The 23794-nt window shown below is 50.0% G+C and overlaps 1 protein-coding gene across 5 annotated transcripts in view; it reads right to left on the reverse strand.

The window, feature by feature from the left end:
- aff2 (AF4/FMR2 family, member 2) overlaps positions 1 to 23794 on the reverse strand; it is a 115078-nt gene that overhangs the window by 37760 nt on the left and 53524 nt on the right. For all 5 annotated transcript variants that reach the window (XM_049028793.1, XM_049028790.1, XM_049028792.1 and 2 more), the window contains exons 4-7: positions 4740 to 4784; positions 2105 to 2191; positions 1238 to 1274; positions 971 to 1025 (exon numbers count right to left, since the gene is read on the reverse strand). In XM_049028793.1, coding sequence (XP_048884750.1) covers positions 971 to 1025; positions 1238 to 1274; positions 2105 to 2191; positions 4740 to 4784 — 224 coding nt within the window. The remainder of the gene's footprint in view (positions 1 to 970; positions 1026 to 1237; positions 1275 to 2104; positions 2192 to 4739; positions 4785 to 23794) is intronic.

A 23794-nucleotide genomic window follows, 5' to 3' on the forward strand; every position in this document is an offset into this window, starting at 1 on the left:
GTCTTACAGGAATGTACCAATCATGGTGAGTCTTACAGAAATGAACCAATCGCGGTGAGTCTTACAGGAATGTACCAATCACGGTGAGTCTTACAGGAACGCACTGATTGCTGTGACTCTTACAGGAATAGCCCGTGCACTGTGAGTCTTGCAGGAAGCCACCATGTCCTTAACTGCTAAACTCCCCACTGCTGCGTGCACGTGGCAAAGCTAGTCTGAGGATTAGAAGGGCTCTATGTGCCCAATTCCCAAAATCCTTCAGGGGCTGAGCGCGCACATCACAACCGGGGCCTTCTGAGGACGCCTCTCTCCCGCAGTGCCTCTGTAACGAGCATCAGGACATGCGTCATGGGGCTGTCGGAACTACAGAGCACGCCACCTGGCGAAGAACTTCCATGGGCGACAGTGCAGTTGTCGAGAGACAAGAGAGAGAGTGAAGGTGCAAAGGTCAACGGAGAGATTCACTGTCATGCTCAGCTCCGTCTGCGGATGCCGTCTCTCAGGAAATGACTCCCTGCCGCTTCTGGGCTATGATGGAAAATACTGCTTCAGCTATCAGTAAAATCACCCGCCTTACTTTTTCCAAATCAACATACACTGATTACATTTTTATTTTATTTCATAATATCTTCCAGTACAGCAAGATTTTGGGACATGAACCTGCAACGTTTTCATCTTCGCTTCTGCCTCAAGTGAAAGACGCATTGACGAGGTAGCCAGGCATGCCTCCGACTGTCATAGCCAGTCATGTGACAGGAGAGCCAGTCAGTCATGTGACTGGGGACCATTCGGTCATGTGACAGGGAAGTGTTTTTGCCAGAGGTTAGGCAGAGGGCAAATGTTTCCCATTTTCTGTCCTGTGTCTTGCAGCATTCACACCATTTGGCACCAGTGTCAGGCAGCTTATCCCACAGAGGAGGCAGCGGTCCCCCCCTGCCGCACCAGATAATTAATAAAAATGAATACTCACGACTTCTGAGGCACAGCCTTGGTGGGGGGCTTGTTACCGGTGATGCCACACCGCTCTGTAACGGAATGCCATGCGGAAACGTCAGCATGGGCCGGCATCAGCTCAGTGTCATCGCGGGGCTGGCATGCCGCCAATTAGCGTCACTAACGAAGTTTCGCATGGCAGAATATTTCCACCGTGGAGGACAATGAGCTGCTGCTAGTCTTCATAATTAATGTTTCTGAAAAATTATGGACAATCTAAAAAGCAAAATAAAAGCAGACTTACTCTGTCCATTGTATCCTGAGGTGAGATGTTGAGGGTCCTAAACAGGGGAGACACACGGGGGGTGGAAGAACTGATGAGTCATCATACATGTGGAAGTCATCATACATGCGACACGTCACTGCATCAATACATGTGGAGTGACCTGATCTGGTAGTGATGCATTAGGCAGTCTCACCTGAAGGGCGGCGCCGTTAAACACGGATTTACTGACACAGATCCTTATGAAAAATGCCACATGGTTAAAGGACACAAATGAAGGGATTCAGCTGTAAAAGGATGGGGAATGGGCGTCTTGATGAGTCACGCGATCAGGCATGATAATCACTAATGGTTAAAGGGGTTCATGAGAGAGATGGGCTGTTTGCTTTTGTAAATTAATTCTACAGAGGATCGACCCAATCTGACTACCTGATGCTCTCAATGGGCTGTGACCACTCCCAACTGGCCCTGTAGGAGGCGCTGGGTTGGTTTAAGGCCCAATTTTAAATAAACCATCTGTACTGTTCTTTCTTCAAAGGACAGCTTGCCAAATCATTAAATGAACAAACAAGTCTGGGCAGCACATCACCCCCCCCCCCCCCCCCCCCCCACCCCATCGAGATCCAGAACGGACACCAGGGACGGTCATAGTTCCGTTACATCTGTGATCATTCCTCAAACGGCAACCGAACCAGAAATAGCAGGAAAGGAACATGACATTATCGTTCCGACAGGGGGGTGGGACCTGATCGAGCTGCACCCAAAGGAGGCCCAAGTCATGAGGCGGGACGCTGTCCATGTGAGAATGCTGTACCGAGGCATGCTGGGAGAACACAGATACGGTGCTGTGAGCAGCGGGTCAGCTCAGTGTGGGGCAAAGGCAGTCACCTTGGATGGGATGGGGAATTTGTTCTGGTCCGCTTTGCCTGGTGTGTGGATTGCAGTCAGAGGAGGGGGCCAGGAATGGGTCATCTCCTGTAGGGGGCATCATTAGACAGTGATCAGTCATCTGCAGAGCAACACACACATACACAAATGCACATGGATAATCACACTCAGAAAGAAACATACATACACAGAGGCCATGGATGGTAATAAGGTCTCCCAGAGGTAAATGGAGGTCAGAAAAATCTCCCCAGAACCAGTCAGCTGTCAGTAAGGTCAATTCAGATCCAGTTGACTGTCAGTAAGGTCTCCCTAGAACCAACCAGCTGTCAGTAAGGTCTCCCCAGAACCAACCAGCTGTCAGTAAGGTCTCCCCAGAACCAGCTGGCTATTCGTAAGGTCTCCACAGAACCAGCTGGCTGTCAATAAGGTCTCCCCAGAACAAGCTGGCTGTCAGTAAGGTCTCCCCAGAACCATTTAGCTGTCACTAAGGTCTCCCCAGAACCAGCTGACTGTCAGTAAGGTCTCCCCAGAACCAGCTGGCTGTCAATAAGGTCTCCCCAGAACCAACCAGCTGTCAGTAAGGTCTCCCCAAAACCATCTAGCTGTCAGTAAGGTCTCCCCAGAACCATTTAGCTGTCACTAAGGTCTCCCCAGAACCAGCTGGCTGTCAATAAGGTCTCCCCAGAACCAACCAGCTGTCAGTAAGGTCTCCCCAAAACCATCTAGCTGTCAGTAAGGTCTCCCCAGAACCATCTAACTGTCAGTAAGGTCTCCCCAGAACAAACTGGCTGTCAGTAAGGTCTCCCCAGATCCAGTTGGCTGTCAGTTTGGTCTCCCCAGAACCAGCTGGCTGTCAGTAAGGTCTCCCCAGATCCAGTTGGCTGTCAGTTTGGTCTCCCCAGAACCAGCTGGCTGTCAATAAGGTCTCCCCAGAACCAACCAGCTGTCAGTAAGGTCTCCCCAGAACCATCTAACTGTCAGTAAGGTCTCCCCAGAACCATCTAGCTGTCAGTAAGGTCTCCCCAGAACCAGCTGACTGTCAGTAAGGTCTCCCCAGAACCAGCTGGCTGTCAATAAGGTCTCCCCAGAACCATCTAGCTGTCAGTAAGGTCTCCCCAGAACCATCTAGCTGTCAGTAAGGTCTCCCCAGAACAAGCTGGCTGTCAGTAAGGTCTCCCCAGAACCATCTAGCTGTCAATAAGGTCTCCCCAGAACAAGCTGGCTGTCAGTAAGGTCTCCCCAGAAACATCTAGCTGTCAATAAGGTCTCCCCAGAACCAGCTGGCTGTCAGTAAGGTCTCCCCAGAACCATCTAGCTGTCAGTAAGGTCTCCCCAGAACCAGCTGGCTGTCAGTAAGGTCTCCCCAGAAGCAGGTGGTTGTCAGTAATGGCTCCCAGAACCTATCCTGACTTACTGCCCTTTCATAACACTCCCAGATATCTCAGTTCCCACCTCCCACTCCGCAGGGTTGTTTTTCTCATAAACCCCCTAATTTTCCCCCTGACCTTATTCTTTACTTGCTGCAGTGAGGCCGAGCGCATCTTTGGCGGCCTTGGGCTGCAAATTAAACGCATTAAGGGTACCAGAGCGTGTCTCCCAATCTAAACACGGTTTTGCAAACAGAACAAGCTGATGCCGGCGGCCGCTTGCTCGTAAAGCCTGGAGACAGCGGCGCCAAGATTAAAACCCGCTCGAATAATCACAGGCCGAAACCACCCTTCATGTTTTCACGTCATTCATGTTCAAGAATAATTATACTGGACAAAAAAATTATAATAATAGCGATGCAAGATAGGTGGGTTGGACAGTGATTTTGTGGGTATGAGTTTTTATGACTATTTAGACAAGCAAGATTGCTTAACACGCCTTTAGACTGGATGAAAGAGTGAACTCTGACCGAAGAGCCCTTGGTCCAGAGGTGGGCAATCTGCCCATAGGGTATTACTGTGTAACTACACTGGACAGACTTTTCTGGAAGGCGAGACAGGACAGACGTAAAAAAAGACACACACCAGTTAATCACTTAATAAGAACATCCGGCCCCAGGAGGATTATGGGAAGGTAGGAAACTGAAACATCCCACACATGACATGGAAGTGCTCTGGTTTATAATGACAAAACCCTAAGAAGCGCCATGTCTGATACAGCCATGTCCCACGGGGAGGCTAAATGCTTTGTTGCCCAGCAACCGTCACCCCCCGCTCCCCCCTTCTTCTTCCACCACAGGGTGCTGACCGCCACCTTGTCATTCCTGTTGGTGGCCCTGTGGCCCCAGGAGGAGGGCCCATGTGGAGGCCTCCAGCCCCCAACTTGAAAAGCCTCCTGTTTCCCTGGCGATAAACAACCAGGCAGTGCCAGCACGCCGCGGGGGCCTCGGGAATGCCAGCGTCACCGCTGCCTCGAGGCCTCGCCCACGCAGCACAAACAGCAAAGTTAAACCACATAGCCCTACCCCATGGCGTGCACTGACAGGCACGTGGCGTAACAGAGCTCGTTAATTGTCACTCGACTCTTCCTAGAGCTCTGGTACCTTCCAAGGGGGGTAAGAGGATCACTAGCAGGGTCCTGCAGGTAACTACGTGTAATTAACATGAGGCAGGGGGCAGGGGGGGGTCAGGAAGAGCGTTGGACTCACCCGGAGAATGTCCTCCACACAGCCGGAATCGCCGGACAAGCTGACCTGTGGAGACAGGAGAAGCCTCTGATTAGGACATGGAGAGAGCTGATAGGGAAAAGGGGTCTGGGGCTGGGGCAAAGATTTCTGGGGTCAGGGCAAATTGGGGTCTGGGGTGAGATAAATAAGACAGACAGCCTAAGCCCGGACAGGCGAGAGGAGGACAGATCTCCATATAGAAGGGAAACAAAGGGTTCGAACTTACAGATTCATCCTGAATAAAAAGGCAGAGTCAGTTTCAGGAATAGTCTGTCACTTAAGGGATTTCACGGAAAAGCACGCAGACAAAAACCGCCGTCTGAGGAGCGAGCGTGAAAGCCAGGCTGAGCTGGTACATAATTAGTGGCAGATAACTGGCAAATGCGGCCATCCGTGGAAACGGGGGGTTTGTTTACGGAATTAGTCGCCACTTTATATTTAGTCGGCTCTGCTCGTCACTCTGCTGGCTTCGCGCTGATGTGGGAGGAAGTCCCGGTGCGAGGGAGAGCCGCGTCTGCCGTGCCGAGCCTGCAAGGAGGCGAGGGGACCCGCAGAGGAGACGCCTGGCCTCCTCCATGAGGAAATCACACCCTGCCATACGTGCCCGCGACAACTCCGCTATTTAATACTCAGATCAGACCCATCCTGAAAGGTGAGGAACCCACCCCCCAGGACATCCCTGTCAGGTCAGGAACCCCTCTGACCCCAAATGCAACCCCAGTCGCCCTGTCAGAAGGTTGTGATGCACTGCGACAAGCCAGCCTATCAACTAACATCCCCCCCCCCCAGTACTCAGAGGGAAGCTGCAGACAGGAGTACAGAAAATCAGGTAAATGGGACTGTAATGTCTGGTGGACCCACAGGTAATCAAACCCGCCATTCACCCCCAAGGCAAGCAGATAATGAGCAGTTTGGATTTTATTTCGGGGGGGTTATTTACCCTCGAGGTCTAACCTTCAGCAACAAAGGAATTTGGAAGGGTGTCCCCGGCAAGGAGAACCGTCAAATCAGACGGACCTGAGTCACCCTGGTGAGGCCCTGATTGGCCACTGGGCACCGTGGGGCTCAGTAAACACCAGAGCTCAGTGGCCCACAGCAGACACACACCCGTACACACACACACACACACACACAGGTTTATAATTATATCTTTGTGGGGACTGTCACATAAGTAACCAAACAAAACACATGACTTTTGAAATAATTCCCAAAGCGTTGACATGCACACACAGAGCACATGCACACACAGAGCACATGCACACACAGAGCACATGCACACACAGAGCACATGCACACAGACACACACGCGGGTGTGCTCCCCGTTAGAGCAGCGCTGGCACACCAGAACCGGTTGCCATGGAAACGGGCCGCTCGCGCATTCCAGGCCTTTCCGGATGCTCCGCCTCCCCATTGTCTTTCTCTTGCCTCTGCAGAATATCTCGCCATCAATGCTGGCCAATTTAACTGACCCGCAGAGGACAGGCAGCTGGGTTAGTTAACCTACGCCGCATCAGCATTAAGTCACTATCTATCATTACCACCATGTGAAAATAATAATAATAATAATAATAATAATAATCGTCATCATCATCATCAACAGCATCATCATTACCAAAATCATGACCAGAACCACAACAGAACTCTAATGATTGAAAAAGATATGTATGTCATCAATATATTTAAAAACGGTAGATGTTTGGTCAGTAAAATTAAAACAAACATGAGATGTAGGGATAAAATTAAAAGCCGGTATAAATATGGCAGAGGATGAAGGTCCATTAAACCGTAATGTGGCCAGTGACTGAGATGGGAAGTATTCGGCTGCTTGGAGGGTCCCTACGTGCTGTGCACTGTGCGATACTCCCCTGTGCCCCACTGGATACTCCCCCTGGAAGCCACTGGATACTCCCCTTTTTCCCCATTGGACAGTCCTCCTGTGAGCCACCAGACACTCCCTCTGTGTCTTGTAGGACACTCCCCCTGTCAGCCACTGGACACTCCCCCTGCCCCCCCCTGACACTCCCCCTCCCCCCCCCCGGACACTCCCCCTTTCCCACACTGGACATTCCCCCATTGCCCCATTGGACATTGTCCTTGCAAGCCACCAGACACTCCCCCTGTGAGTCGCCAGACACTCTACTTGTGAGCTGCCAAACATTGCCCCTGTGACCCACAAAACACTCCCCTGCAAGCTGCCAGACACTCCCCTTTTGAGCCGCCAGACACTCCTCATGTCAGCTGCCGGACACTCCCCCTGAGAGCCAGCAGGCACTCCCCCTGTGAGATGCCGGACACTCCCCCTGAGAGCCAGCAGGCACTCCTCCTTGAGCCAGCAGACACTCCCCTTGTGAGCCACTAGACACTCCCCCTGCGAGCCGTCAGACACTCCCCCTGAGAGCCAGCAGGCACTCCCCCTGCCAGGTGCCGGACACTCCCCTTGTGAGCCAGCAGACACTCCCCCTGCGAGCCACTAGACACTCCCCCTGTGAGCTGCCGGACACTCCCCCTTTTGAGCCGCCGGACACTACTCATGTCAGCTGCCGGACACTCCCCTTGTGAGCCACCAGACACTCCTCCTTTGAGCCAGCAGACACTCCCCTTGTGAGCCACCAGACACTCCTCCTTTGAGCCAGCAGACACTCCCCCTGCGAGCCGTCAGACAGTCCCCCATGACCTGCTGGACACACCCTGGGACCCTTGGAAGAGTCTGGAAGCAGGGATGGGGCCTAACTGAAGACACACATCAAACACAGAAACACGATGCAGGACGCATGTCACTGCAGCGTGTAACATGACACGACTGTGAATGCACCCATACAGCAGGCCTCCACGAGGCGTGTCACACTACCCACCCGCAGGCACCATGCCTGTCCACCGCGCTGCCTTCCGCCTGCTCCACCCCCGCCTGCCCATTCTCAAGGAGAAAACAAAGCCTTTTAATTGGCTAGTTTGCCAAATGCCACTGAGCACCACTGAGACTGGGTAACTGCTTCTGTTCCTGGCACTGCACCGGAGGAAAGAAGGGTGGGGGGGATTTCTGTTGTTGAGCTCCTTCTCAGGGACCAAGGAGGAGTGCTGGCCCTCCAACACGTGGGGCAAGAAGACAGCTTCTTGGAAAAAAGTATAGCACTATCCCCCCCCACTGACCTTTGCTAAAAAAAAAAGAATGCTGGTTGTCCCTGTTTCTGTCTAATTCAGAATTACTGAATATTGAAAGTGTCTTTCGGCTTTGGAAAGCACTGTATGAATATAATGCATTGAATACCTGCATTATTATTACTATCATTATTATAATTAGTAATAGTATTACTACTGAAATGCACAGAGACTGTGTAGCCCTTCACACAGATCCAGTTGGCCTGAAAAATGTACCAGGACAACCAGACAGAAATGCAGACAGAGCTGGTCTCAGGCCCTCTGGTCCTTTCCCTGAACCGGGCAGACGGTGGGGTAGGGGGCACATTGGCATGGGGGGGTGCCTCACATGTGTACCGCATGAGGGCCTCGGGGATGAGTCATGGGAAATGCCACGTTTTTCTGTGGATCCCAGTTCGGGGGGGGGGGGGAGGGACTCAGCAGTCACCATTTAGCCTATGTGTCATTGTGACATTTAACCTACTTAGCCTTAACCACTCCGCCACCTGCTGGTTGCACAGGGGACTGCACACATCTATACCTGCTGGATGTACTGCATCGTAGGAACGGAATCAAGGCTTTTAAACATAATTACAGGAGAGATACCAGCGTGTAACTATCAGTTGCAGAGCAGCTTCCAATGGAGCTGAAAGCTGCCAAAGCCCAGTACCATAAAGGCAGGACTGTAAAGGTCTCTGGCCCTCTGCCTCCAGCGTGGCGGCCGTCCAGCAGCTGGGCTGAAACGGGACCCACGCAGCAGGGCACTCCCTTCCCTGTCGACGTGGCCTCTGTATAGCTCCGGTTTTGCCTCCCGGGTGCATGAAAAGGCAGGAGAAAAAACAGGAGGCTGAGGAGACTTCGAACCCACAGCCGGGGAGGTCAGTGCTTCCCGTGCCAGATGAACAGGGTGTCCCCGCACCGCCGTCTGGAAGCAATCCTCTCGATCCCGTCAGACGGGGGGGCTTCCAAGCCCGCAGATGGGCGAACGAGCGCGCAAACCCTAGCCAGCTTTTCTTGGAGGACGATCAGCAGCTTCTCAGGCCGACATACCTGCACATATGACTTCATACCTCCCAGATACAGATATGGCGTAAAATAAATATCAGGACGGGAGAGGGCAATCCAACCTGTTTCCCCCGGAGATGACTGACAGGCCTTGTGTTCGGGTAAAAAGGAAACAAGGACAATGGGGGTCGTGCAAAGACGTCGCAGACGTTACCGGCAGCTTTATTGTAATCGGAATCGCAACAAATGTTGCTCCTCGTAAAACAGCTCAATAGCTTCTGCCAAAACAAAGACGAAACAATATCTAGATGGAAAATGTATTGTGATTCCGGTACGGAGGCCAGCGACACGCGAGAATATCGAAGCTGTGTGGCGATCAGATTCCTAACGAAGCCTGGATCCTCATGCTTAAATTTAAGAATCCAAAAAAAACACTAAAAAGGATGATAATTCAAACAATCGCAAGTAAAATAACACGTGTGAAGAAATGGAAATTATTTATATTATGAATAATTGCATAAAGAGGTGTGATTGTTTCGTTTTACTTCAAAGTTTCAATTAAGTTAATATACAAGAACAGGAATTTGGTTTTCAGCCCCAAAGGGCCGATTCTGGGATAAAAAATAAACCCATCGGTGAAAGAGACCCACTTCTAATGAGCCACTGTCATTGTGTGTCACGGTAACGCATTCGACATTAACAAGTTACATTGGCATCATGGCAGTCAACAGGGGGCTGACGAAACACCACATCCCCTCATGTGGACCATTTGCTGAAATACCAGGTAGGTAACGGCAGGTTAGGACTCACATCCCAGGGTCAGCAGAACAATTTCACCGCTGAGCCCCTGACCAAGGCCCTAAAGCCCCCAGCGTTCCAGGGACTGACTGATTCTGCTTTCTCACTAGTGTGCAGTTTTGGACAGAAGCATCTGCTAAAGATGTTTACCTAGGAACGAGTCGTCTGTATCTTTCGTGAAGCTCCTCGCGTAGGAATGGAGGCGGCCAGGCCACGGCTGTTGAGGAAAAGTGTATTTTCATCAATTACACGCACCGGAGTGAAGTTTCGTGTGATCAACCGCTTCAGCAAGTTCATGCTGACAACGTCACATGACCCGGGACGACTTGAAAAAGAGGCTGGAACCTTCTAAAGACTCAGCAAACTAATGCTGCTTTATTGTCAGTCAAAAATTAAATTTTACTTATTCATAAGAAAATCAGGACCAATGCTGGGTGGTGACCTAACTCGTCATGAGTGGATCGTTTCGAACGCAGGTTATTAAAGCATTCGTCTCGCAGCACGCTGTAAGACATCATAAGGACGGCTTTACCGCTAATGGCCAATCTGATGACCATCATTCTTCTGGAAAGTTCGTCAAGCCCGTGATGGATCCCTGAAGCAAGTCTGGGAGACGCAGGGGCGCCTAAAGCAGCCAGCTGAGCCGCAGAACCTGCCCCCCAAAGTGCTCTCTCTCTCTCTGTCCCTCACCCTCCACTCTCTATTCCCCTCTCTCTCTATCTCCTTCTTCCTTTTTTCCCCATCCTTTCATTCAATGTCTGATCTTCCACCATCCCTCTATCTTCTATTCCACCTCCCCCCTCTCTAGCTCCCTCTCTCTCCTGGTCTCACCAGCTCTCTCTTCCTTCACGTTCTCTCCCTCTCTCCCCTCCACATCGCTTTTGTTTGCACAGCTCCTTAGCAGCAACACAGACCGCCAGTCGCAGTGATGGTTACCGATGACAGAGCTCAAGGACGTGGGCGGGGGTAGCTCTGAGAGGGGAGCGAGGGCTCCAGATTTCCAAACTTTCCATATTATTGTCAACACGGTTTCTCTGACTGTTGTTTTAACTGGAAAAAACAATCACTCCGCATGCCACGAAATCCCCGGGACGGCCTCCTCCCACTGGCAGCAAGCGTCTGCCGGATCTGGGCACTTGCCATTCCCGGGAAATAAACACATCATGACGAGCGGAATGGATGCGGGAGGCGGGTACTTCAGGCCGCGGTGGGCGAAGGGGGCGGCGCTGGGGAGGTGAGCAAGGGGGGTGAGATAAGTGAGGAGGGTGGGGGGGCAGGTGAGGAGAGTAGGTGAGGAGGGTCAGGCTGGTGGGGTGGATGAGGCTGGCTCATTGCAAAGGAGGTAGGCAGGGGTGGCGAGCGAGGGGGGGAGAGGCAAGCAGACCAGACTGGTGAGGGGGGTGAGGTGCGCAGGTGAGGGGGGCAGGCAAGGAAGCCGCCTCCAATGCAGCTACCATCGTCTTCCCACACGCTAACACACTAACTCCCCGCTATCCGCCTCTTCCTTCTCTCAGCGTTCCTGAAATGCGCTTTCTGTCTTCCGGTAATGAGCTGTCTGAGCGGAAGCCATTCCCTCTTTCCCGGTTTTCCCCGTCCTCGCCGTCATCCCCAGACGCCTCTGTCTGTGCGCCGGTTATTCCGGGAGCCGTGCGTCGCTCCCCGCGTCTAATCCTGTCCCCGCGCTCTCCAGCTCTGACATTCCCATGATGCCGGAAGCCACCCATGTCACATGGGGACATCCTGGCCTGGGAAGCGTCTCCATGGGGATGGCCTGCGGTCAGCTGCGGTGGCTAGATCATGAGGCTGGCCAACACACACCTGAACTGGGGGGGGGGCGGTAATATGCCATCACAGGACAGGACTGGACGTGGCTTGGGCCCCATTTCCTGTTACAGGGGGCCCAATTCTAACCTGCCTCCTGGCACAGGGGTGGGACACACTGACCCATGCAAGAAAGAAGAGTGGAAGGGGTTGGGGGGGGTGGGTGAGTACAGAGAAGCACAGCAGCAGTGAGCCCAGACGAGCACAGAGCAGCCGAAAGCACGGCGCCAGGGACAGATGGAACAAAGAGACCTAATTACCATGCAAGGCACAGCATCGCCGGCGGGGGGGTGGGGTGGGGGGGCACACAGGACGCAGCCCAGCATGACAGCTCGGGCAGGAAGCGGGAGCCAGGCAGGCAGGCGGCCCTGCGGGAGGGGACGAGGAGAGTCATCTTCAGCTGCCCCACTTACACCCCCGCCACATTCCCCCAGGGGGGGGGGGGGGGTGGCATGCTCTGAGGAGCATCGAGCTGTTGGACCTTAGAGCCTCCCGCACAGCATGGAAATATTCCCGTAAAATACTGAGCTGTAAAAGCAGAATTAATGGCTCCAACAAGCGTTTCTGCCCTGTAGATTCCCAGTGATAGCTAATTCATAGTGATACTTAAATGGCAAGCAGAAGGGTTCAGCAGAAGGACCCATGAGAGTGTCTGGGAGGTCCAGCCTGGTTCTTTAACCACTATGCCACTTGGCTGATTGTGGCTTACTAAGCTCCCTACGTGACATGGCGATGCACAGCGACTTCAAGTCAAACGGCGCGTTCCCTCCACTAAAGTAACGACCTCCATCTGCACACACTGATTGTGAGCGTGAGAATCAAGCTGGGGGGTGGGGGGCAATGGGGGAGGGGGTCGCTGTGCTCAGCTCATCTGGACAAGGAGCAGCTACATGTTTAACCAGGGGGCGCATCAGGAAACCCGTATTCCTATGTCCCACTGGATAAGTGCATGGACACAGCCCAGGGTGGGGGGGTGCATAAGGGGAGGTTCGAGGGTGCGGGCCATCCTGAGGTGAAAATATCGAGGTTTGTGGATGTTAAAGAAGGTCAACAGGCTGCAATCACACGGCAAATGTCTCATTAACACAGAAAGAGCAACAGAGAAACAGGTTAAGATGGCAGACAGGATGCCGGCTCTTCCGGGGCTGCAGAGATGCCAGGCTCAAGGCAAAATGCAGGAAGACAAAGGAAGACTGGGAATGCGAGGAAATCACTCACAAGCAAATCAAACACACCGCCGGTGGCACTAAGGTCAGACTGAAAGCAGAAACGGTTAACGCTGGGCTTTTTACACAAGGAATTTTACAAATGAAAACATCCCCCTTTGCATATTCATACATTTTCAGGTAGAGTGGGAGAATCCCGAAAATGTGTCTGCAAATGGAGACCCGTAGACGCGGATTCAAACGACGTGCTTCTCTCAGTCACCAAAAGGGGGCGCCATGCTGGGAGCGGCCGGACGCACTCTGCAGCGAACGACCTCGTGTCCCGCCGAGGTCCCCTTCATCCATGACCGCGACCGTGTGCCCCAACCCCCCCCCCCCCCACCCGAGCACAGCGCCGTTAATTAGCAGCGGCAGTATGTTTCACATGCTGTCCAATTACTCTGAGGAATGCCTGGCGAGTTCCCCCCCTGCCCCACACACACACACACACACACCCTCATTATCTGTTACTAATTTAAATTTTGGCTATGACTCCGCATGGAATGATGTTAATATAAGTGTTCCTGTCAGTCCAGGAGTAATTTGATTTAGGTCGCACTACAGTCTAATTAAATATACTATTTATGCACAGTGCGCGGCTGAATGCAGCGGTCCATCTGTGTTTCATCATCATCTCAGAGTGGGGGAGGGAGAGGCAGGGGGCTGCAAGGGTGTGCAGGGGCTCGGGGACAGCCGGGACGGCTTCAAAACTCCCCAGGAAAATGATCCCGCGACAGAAGATACGAGCACGGGGAAACCGCAGACCTCACAAAACAAGGAAAGGTCTGGAAGCTGGGGCTGGCTGAGCTTCTGCGTCGGTTTTTTTACACGTGCAATTTATTTTCAGAACTTGTTTGGGGATTAGGGTTAGGCTGTTAATCGATTTATTGCGCGCCAGGGAGGTGGCCCCATGTCCTCGGGCAAACGTCGCATTTGAAGCCCGTGCAGTGTCACTGACGCATTTAAACCTTAACGTCTCCTAACGTCACATGGCTGAGATTTTAAGCCCGCAAACCAAGGCGCCGCAAATAACCACACATGTCCCGGCTGTACCTCTGCAGACAGGTAAAACACGGTAAATACAGTACTCACATATCAGGCAGCTGAGCTGTATAACACAGTCACAGAAACACTGACATATTTCAATGGGCTGTGACCCTATAATCGATAAACAGCTATGGAATAAGGACAGGTGATTGGTGGATGGATGGATGAATGGATTTAAATTAAATCATATTTAAACTCCAAATTTCAAACCAGAAGATTCTAAATTTTACAGTGGCAAACACAAACACAACAATGAAACATCTGCCAAACTGTCTGTACCAATAGTTACCAGAAAAAAATACTATATAGGTTAAGTTTTTAAACACCATTTAAATGGTAAAAATTTCATTATAAGCAAAATGTTCACCAGAATTTGCTATGGCATCGACCCCTAATAATTACTATGCATCTATCCATCTTTACTGTTAATTGCATTATTATTATTATTATTATTATTATTATTATTATTATTATTATTATTATTTAGTCTAGGCATAACTCTCTCCCAGCATGCATTTGGGCATTGTTTTGCCACAAGCGACAGGATGGGGTGACATCACTTTTGTTGCAAATGAATAAGCGTATGTGGCTATATTATTATTATTATTATTATTATTATTGTTATTATTATTATTATTATTATTATTATGACGGGAACAGCATTGTGGAGCCCTGACCCCTGGCTGTGAACCTGAAAGGGGGCCAGGCTTCCTGCGTGCCCAGCCGCCCATCAAAACAGCACTGCCTGCCCGCTGGTTTAATGAATGCAGATAGACACGACAAACGTAATTAGCATAATTAGATTTACACACAACTGCCGACGTTTATGGCATGTCGCTTGTTTCCCTTTCACGTCCGATGAAAGGCGATTACTCAAGCGTTCCCTGACTGCACCATTCCTGGCGTTCCCAGACAAAGCGCAGGCCCACCCCCCCCCCCCATGTTGATTTCTTCCACACTTGTTGATACTGCTCACAGATCATCAGCCACTTGTGAATCCCTCAACATTATCAATAAACACAATGAAGTACAACACCAGATATTTACAATATTTACAATAAACATAGGTGGAATGACAGAAAACTGGTCAAGAGCAATAATTGGTTCAGTCAACACAGTCAGACAGTTTAAAGTGTTTAACAGGAAGATGTCAAATGGAGGCCTTGGGAGGAAGACTCTGCACACATGAACCCCTGTTGAAAGTGGGTCAGTGCTGCTCCTGCAGTGATGTCTGTCCTTCCAGGCCACTGGGGGGTGGCAGTCCCAGGGTATGATGATTTGTTTACTGTCAGAAGAATCATTACAGACTCTCAGCACCATTAAATGGACTGCATTTATATAGGGCTTTTCTACTCTCACGAGTGCTCAAAACGCTTTACATTTCATGCCTCACATTCACCCATCCACACACACATTCATACACCGGTGGCGGAGGCTGCCGCGCAAGGTGCCAACCTGCTCACCGGGAGCAATTTGGGGTTCAGTGTCTTGTTCAAGAATACTTTGATTAAGTCAAGAGGAACGGGGGCTCGATCCTGCAACCCTCCGGTTACTGAACGATAGCACTGCCTCCTGCGCCAGGAGGGGTTTCCCCTCGATATTCAGCAGGTGGGGGGATGTGTCACGTACACGCACACAGCAGCACTGCCACCTGAAAAACTGATGTGTAACCCCCAAGGATGCTATAACGGCCCCATGCCATTTTCTCATGCTGCCCTTATAACATCCTTTCTCACACACCCCCAGACCACAGATCAGAGGGTAGTAAATATTTTACCAGAAAACATCTGAAAATGGTAGGCAGGGAGTTAGGCGGGTGCGACTGAGCCTTCACATAGATTATGGTTACCAATCCTGATGGTTATCACATGCTATGGTTACCAATCCTGATGGTTATCACATGCTATGGTTACCAATCCTGATGGTTATCACATGCTATGGTTACCAATCCTGATGGTTATCACATGCTATGGTTACCAATCCTGATGGTTATCACATGCTATGGTTACCAATCCTGATGGTTATCACATGCTATGGTTACCAATCATGATGGTTATCACATGCTATGGTTATCAGTCCTGACAATTATCACAGGTTATGTTTACGAATCCTGATGGTTATCCCATGGTACAGCTATCAGCCCTGATGGTTATCACGCATTTCAGCTATCAATCCAGATGGTTATCACACGTTACAGCTGTCAATCCTGATGGTCATCCCACATGATAGCTGTCAATCCCGATGGTGATCACACGTTACAGCTATTGATCCCGATGGTGATCACACCGGTACTTGTGCCTGGTGCCATGGTATATTGCATCAGCAATAAAGGGTTTCCAATGACAATGACAATGACATGTTACAGCTATCAATCCCGATGGTCATCCCACATGACAACCATCAATCCCGATGGTGATCACACGTTACAGCTATCAATCCCGATGGTGATCACATGTTACAGCTATCAATCCTGATAGTTATTACACGTTACAGCTATCAATCCCGATGGTGATCACACGTTACAGCTATCAATCCTGATGGTTATCACACGTTACAGCTATCAATCCCAATGGTGATCACACGTTACAGCTATCAATCCTGATGGTTATCACACATTGCAGCTGTCAATCCCGATGGTCATCCCACATGACAGCTATCAATTCCGATGGTTATCGCACAATATAGCTATCAATCCTGATGGTTATCCCACATTACAGTTATCAATCCTGACAACGATAAGACATGACTATGAGGCATCACAGGTAGCACAGGTTACAGCCATAACAAATGTTGGATACCACACATTACAAGTATCACACATCACGGACAGCACTGGTTACAGCTGTCAAACAGCAGGTCTACCACACATTAGGTTTATTCTATATCAGGTTATGGGCCCATTTATAAAACAGAAGGGATTCTCAGGCAGCTCCTCAAAGGGAGACTAAGCTTTTATTACACACTACCCATTCCAAAAGTGAGAAATAGCCATCATTAGCATTTTCTTAGCCGCTTATGTTGGCATCTATGGTATCTGCACCATAAATGCAGTTACGTCTCACTGTACTAACACTGTACAGTTAAAACACCTGATATTGCGCCTCCACACTGCAGGTGCCCAGTGATCTGGGCAGACCAAATAATCGATCCCCTCTCACTTCATGTTCAGGGGGGCCAAATAATCGAATGGCAGATTTTAAGGGAAGAGGGCACACTGTTCCTCATCACCGGGTGAGAAGCCCCATTACACCTCCTGTGGGGATTCTGGAACATCTGTGATGTTCTAGAACAGGGCCCAGCCCCAGGGGTGCTGGAAAGGGGGGGGAAGTTAGGAGGATTCCTAAATAACCTGTTTGGGGCCGCTGTCCAGACTCCCCCCCCCCCCCCCCCCCAAATGTGCGTACTGTTTTTATAGACTTTACCTAACAATAAATTAGTCTGACATTAGTTTGGCATAATGTCTCTTTGATGTCGCTTGTGAGCTACGTATTCTTTGACCTTGAAGGGTCACGGGCGAATTTCAGTAGAGTCTTTGCACCTCCGTAACGTGACGTGGCGAGACGGCAGTGTAGTACTCTGCCTAATTAGGATTAATCAGTCATCCAGTTATGTAACTGAGATTATTAACGACCGAGCTAAATAATAAAGCAGTCCATTCATCCTCGTTGAGATGAAATTGTCGCTTTTTATTAGTTCAAAAAACACTGATTGGTGAGTGGTGGGATTAGGCAGGTCTGGCTGCAGGCAGGGGCCAGTTAATTGTTTCTGCACCCCCCCCCCACAGTCATTTTGGGGCCCACACACACTCTCCCCAACAGGAAGCAGACTCCAGTCACATTAGCGGTGGCCCTCGCCCGCTCGCTCATGCATTTACTTTAGCAGAACGACAAACAGGGTCTCAGTTATACTCATGCAATTGCCAATTATATCACTTTAACATAGTTTTGGGTGCAGTCCGGTATGGTTTGGTCTGGCTCCAGATCAAGGCCTGGGCTTTCAGCACAGTAATTCATGCATACATGTACATGTACGGTCCAACTCAGGAATGCCGAAATTTCCAACAAGGGATGTCAGCATCATTAGATAAAGATTAACAAGATTATCAAGAACATCAAGATTATTTCTGAGAAACTATTAGTTGTAATGTCTATATTAGAAAAGTGCTTAGTTTCCTACAAAAATGTTATTGCTTCAAAGGCATTTGAAATAGCAGTTACTTTGGAAACGTATATTAACCTACGGACCTATGAGAAATGCAGTGATTTGAGCTGTTCAAGCGGTGATTCCCATTTAGTTGCATCAGTTACTAATAGAAAAAACAAATAGGAGGTTACATTTTTGATAGTCGTGTCAAATTGGAGCTACAATGGAGATTTGAGACTTGACTCGGAATCTAAGTCAGAGATTCGAGTCCTTACTTGGACTCTAATTTTGTGACTCATGAACATCTCTGTCAGCCATCGTCGCCCTCCTCCACAATGAAGATGTGCCACGCTTTTATGAAGACCGTCTCACCGAGGTTCCAGAGCGGCTGCCAGGTCGCGGTGATGCACGCTCATGCCTCTGCCGTAAAGCACGGCGCTGTTAAATCTCGCGGTGATGAATGGGCCGCTGTGTCACCCCCGACCAGGGACAGGCAAGCTCCACTGGCCCGGCTGAATCCTGCCAGGAGCTGCAGTTTGACCTCATTACTGCCGGAAATGAAGACAACGGCCCACATCTCCTAACCTAAAAGGAGACACACTGTAACTTTGGCGACCCAGAGCGCCTCCCGGTGACAGGATCCAGCCAGCGGCTGCGTCACACCGGAACTGACACACTTTGAGGGTCGGATGAGAGCTGGGATACAGGCCAAAAGGACGGCAGGGGAATAGAGTGGTGAAAGGGCATTGAACCAACAACGATCCGGGGGGGGCTTGCATTTGCCTGTCAGTCAGGTCTCTGCCTGACCCCCTCCCCACTGGAAGTTGCTCTGGCCTGTGGTTTCGCCTGACCTCCTCGGGGTGGGCTGCTCATTTGCATATTTAATCAGCGCAAGCAGCCAATGGGCGTTCACGGGGGTAGAGCACAGAGTCAGTTATTATTCTGAGTATCGGTTACGGGGGAAATGACACTAACGTTACACTACACAGGACACTATCTGTGCGAAGGCAGATAAGTATTTGATTTAACATCCAATTAAAAGGCGTCATTGAAAAATTACTTCAAATAAGGCTTTTATTTTCTTTAATCAGTCCTCGATTCAAGTCCTCCTCGGCCGCACTCAACCACAAATCGGGGAACTCATGAATTTTGATTAAAAAATCTAAGCCCATTTCTAACCAAAGCAGATTTTTTTGTTACAGCGTTTGATAGAAATTTAATAAATCTATGAGCCCCTGCCAGCTCCATTTATCATCCCTTTTCCACAAGACTGGGCCATTATGTCCGGGCCGTAAATTATGAGGGAGCCAGCTAACCACAACTGCAAGGAACGATATTGAAGAAGAGCTATAATCACCGGCACTGAACCGTATAATTGCAATAGAATACAGCTAGCGGGACATTAGCCCCGTTTCCAGGATGCAACCCCCCCTCACTTCCGTTTGGTTAAGGTACGGTCATGGCCCAGGCCAGGCTGCAGATGGCCGCCCTGGGTGGGGGAGATTAGCCCCCGTCCGGCTGCTCTTGACCACAGTACCGTCATGACTTCCGGCTGTATGGGGTCCATAGTCAGTGAGCTGGGCTTGTCATAGGATTATGTGTGGCAACCATTTGCACACACAGAAACAGACAGACAGACAGATATACAGATACAAACAGACAGACAGACAGACAGACACAAGCACACACAGGTACACAAACAGACAGATAGACGGACTGACAGACAGACACAGACAGACACAGACATACACAGGTACACAGACAGACAGACACAGATACAAATACAGACAGATATACATTTTGGGTTCTCGGTTTACTTCCTGTTGATCTATAGCTGTCTCCCCCCCCCATGGCTGGCCATGCTGACGGCTGTCTAATACCCCAGACGGCCCTGCACTGGTGCCAGGGGGCAGTGCCAGCCCCTCCTGCCCGTTTGTGCCGTTGAAATTGGCAGTGCCAGGTCGGCGAGGCACATTTGCACATGCATGCAGATGTTCACAGGTGTCCCTACACCCGTGAAAATCCTTAACATAACACACGTGTACAGGCACACGCACCCGGGCACAGAACAGTACCGTCCCACAGCTCCTCTCCCTTATTCCCCTTTTTCTGGAAACAGAAAAGATGTTCCCGGTTCATCGCAGAGATGATTGCAGAGATTGCCGGTTTATACCGGTTAGCGCTTCCCAGCGAGAGACACAGTGGATCAGTGACTCTGCCACTGCTCTCCGGTCTCTTACTGCACTGAAGGAAATTTACCTTGAAGTCAGTTTCTAAATTCGCTGCGATACGCTGCACTGCACTGCTGCATGAGCACCACCGTATGCCCAACACACACAGAAACACACATGCAGACATATGTCCGCACACACACGCACGAACACACACACACATACACACACCGTGCTGATTATGTTGTAGTGTGCTAGGGAATACCATTCACAAGAACCATGAAACAAATTGGTTTTCCCAACCTTTACTGGTGTAATGGTCAGTGACTGCGATATAAATCAAAACCTAATTATGGCTTTAGTCTGATTTTACCATTTGCATAAGTGTCCATAAGAGTGGAGGATTATGTCTTACAGCACACTGTAAGCGATAAGCTAGCCGGTACACAACACTCCCCCCTTCTGAAAGGGCCACCATAGGCTCCATCAGCCAGAGACAACTGCAGGGGCCCCAACCGCTCATTCCTAACAGGGTGGAGAAGGAAGGACAGGAGAGGACAGCTAAGGACTTATGCGACATAGACTCAGAGACAAGACTTACCCAACACACACTCAGAGACAGGACTTACCCAACACACACTCAGAGACAGGACTTACCCAACACACACTCAGAGACAGGACTTACCCAACACACACTCAGAGACAAGACTTACCCAACACACACTCAGAGACAAGACTTACCCAACACACACTCAGAGACAGGACTTACCCAACACACACTCAGAGACAGGACTTACCCAACACACACTCAGAGACAAGACTTACCCAACACACACTCAGAGACAGGACTTACCCAACACACACTCAGAGACAGGACTTACCCAACACACACTCAGAGACAAGACTTACCCAACACACACTCAGAGACAGGACTTACCCAACACACACTCAGAGACAGGACTTACCCAACACACACTCAGAGACAGGACTTACCCAACACACACTCAGAGACAGGACTTACCCAACACACACTCAGAGACAAGACTTACCCAACACACACTCAGAGACAAGACTTACCCAATACACACTCAGAGACAGGACTTACGCAACACACACTCAGATATAGGACTTACCCAACACACATTCAGACACAGACCTTACCCAACACACACTCAAGAGGCAGTACCCAACAGACACATGGTATTTTGCTACCAACATGCTGATGGCAGTTGGTGACACTATTTATGAACACCATTAATTGCTGGTGAATTGGCCCATAAATCGCCCCCCATGCCCCCATGCCCTCCCAATTACCCTGAGTTTGCCATAAATCACATATTCCTGTTTCACCAGGGTCTGGCAGCACTGCAGTAAACATCACTGTCACCATCCACTGTAATTATGTGGAATTCTGCTCCAGGAGAAAAACTGTTATAATCATTTATTCATATTTATTCATATCATTACTCTGTATAGCCGACGGTTTCATCCAAAGCTGCTTACAATTACACCCATGTACAAAGTTGGATTATTTTAATTCAATTTTATGCTATTCATTCAGTTAATCAGTAGAAGTAGTTGAGTTAAAAAATATGACAGCATCGTGATTAGACTTAGTCAGATGCATGTGGACACAAAGAGCTCAAAGGAAAAAGAGAGGGAATGTGTACACCCCCAAAAATATACGTCAAATGGCAGAAAGGTGAATGCCCCCCCCCAAAAAAAAATGGAGGGCAGGAAGGTGAGTGCAAAGCTACATGACTGAATAATAATGTCAAAGGGCAGGAAGGTGAGTGCAAAGCTACATGACTGAATAATAATGTCAAAGGGCAGGAAGGTGAGTGCAAAGCTACATGACTGAATAATTATGTCAAAGGGCAGGAAGGTGAATGCAAAGCTACATGACTGAATAATTATGTCAAAGGGCAGGAAGGTGAGTGCAAAGCTACATGACTGAATAATAATGTCAAAGGGCAGGAAGGTGAGTGCAAAGCTACATGACTGAATAATAATGTCAAAGGGCAGGAAGGTGAGTGCAAAGCTACATGCCTGAATAATTATGTCAAAGGGCAGGAAGGTGAGTGCAAAGCTACATGACTGAATAATAATGTCAAAGGGCAGGAAGGTGAGTGCAAAGCTACATGACTGAATAATTATGTCAAAGGGCAGGAAGGTGAATGCAAAGCTACATGACTGAATAATTATGTCAAAGGGCAGGAAGGTGAGTGCAAAGCTACATGACTGAATAATAATGTCAAAGGGCAGGAAGGTGAGTGCAAAGCTACATGACTGAATAATTATGTCAAAGGGCAGGAAGGTGAGTGCAAAGCTACATGACTGAATAATAATGTCAAAGGGCAGGAAGGTGAGTGCAAAGCTACATGACTGAATAATTATGTCAAAGGGCAGGAAGGTGAGTGCAAAGCTACATGACTGAATAATTATGTCAAAGGGCAGGAAGGTGAGTGCAAAGCTACATGACTGAATAATAATGTCAAAGGGCAGGAAAGTGAGTGCAAAGCTACATGCCTGAATAATTATGTCAAAGGGCAGGAAGGTGAGTGCAAAGCTACATGACTGAATAATTATGTCAAAGGGCAGGAAGGTGAGTGCAAAGCTACATGACTGAATAATTATGTCAAAGGGCAGGAAGGTGAGTGCAAAGCTACATGCCTGAATAATTATGTCAAAGGGCAGGAAGGTGAGTGCAAAGCTACATGACTGAATATATATGCCAAAGGGCAGGAAGGTGAGCAGCAGAGCACGAAGCGGACGTTACCTGATATATATGTCAAAGGGCGGGGGAAGTGGGAGCAGCTGCTGCTTGTTTCAGTGTATGGGCTCCATACTGGCTGCTGTTCAATACCAGGCCAAGCAATCGTGTCTGGCAGCCACCAGCGCCATCTGGAGCTGCCGGAGTCCTCAGACCGCAGAAACCCCTTCCCATCACCAGACAATGCGTTCCCATTGCCAAGGCAGAACCAGCCAGTGTCCAAGCTGGGCCTGCGAAGGCGACTGGCGCTTACTGACCCTCTGGTGCAGACGGGCTTGGTGTTGGCGGGCGGCCTGTCGGGCCTCATCCAGGACCCTGCTTCCTGGCTAGATCACTGTGCCCTTGTCGGCCTGGACACCTTAGCAACAACTTCAAGTGAAACAGTGGCAGGTGCCGGATATGCCAGCCGTGGTCCCGGACTTGAACCAGGACGACAGAAAGAGGGCCCTTCTCCCTTTAAATCACTGAGGCGAATCCCCCCCTGGCACGCTCAAGCGACCCCCCTATCGCAGCACACCTCAAAGGACAAGGGGTGCCTTTTCGCGAAGCATTGCTGGCAGCTCCGCCTCCCACAAGCTGCGCCCCCCGGCCTGTTGCCCCCACCACCCTTTTACCTGTTGCTTAATCGCCCTCAGTGAGCTGAGTCCCCCAGGTATTGACATGACTGTCCCTCCCACTGTGCAATATCAAAGGCGATCCCATGATTTGACGAAGGCAGTCTGGGAGCTATCTGATCTCCTGATGCAGGGAGATACTTATCCCCCCACCCCCAGCATGATGGCTGTCATTCTTTACCAATAACAAGTGCATAGCCTGAGTGTCCCGGAAATGAAGCTCTTAGCCGCAGTCTTATTCCGTTTCACCCATCACACGACGGACGTTATGGCAATAACAACTTCCCCATTCCCCTACATTCTGAGGGGCGGGGGGTTGTAAGGT

The sequence above is a fragment of the Brienomyrus brachyistius genome, chromosome 10 (genome assembly GCF_023856365.1).
Source record: "Brienomyrus brachyistius isolate T26 chromosome 10, BBRACH_0.4, whole genome shotgun sequence".
NCBI classification, from domain to species: domain Eukaryota; kingdom Metazoa; phylum Chordata; class Actinopteri; order Osteoglossiformes; family Mormyridae; genus Brienomyrus; species Brienomyrus brachyistius.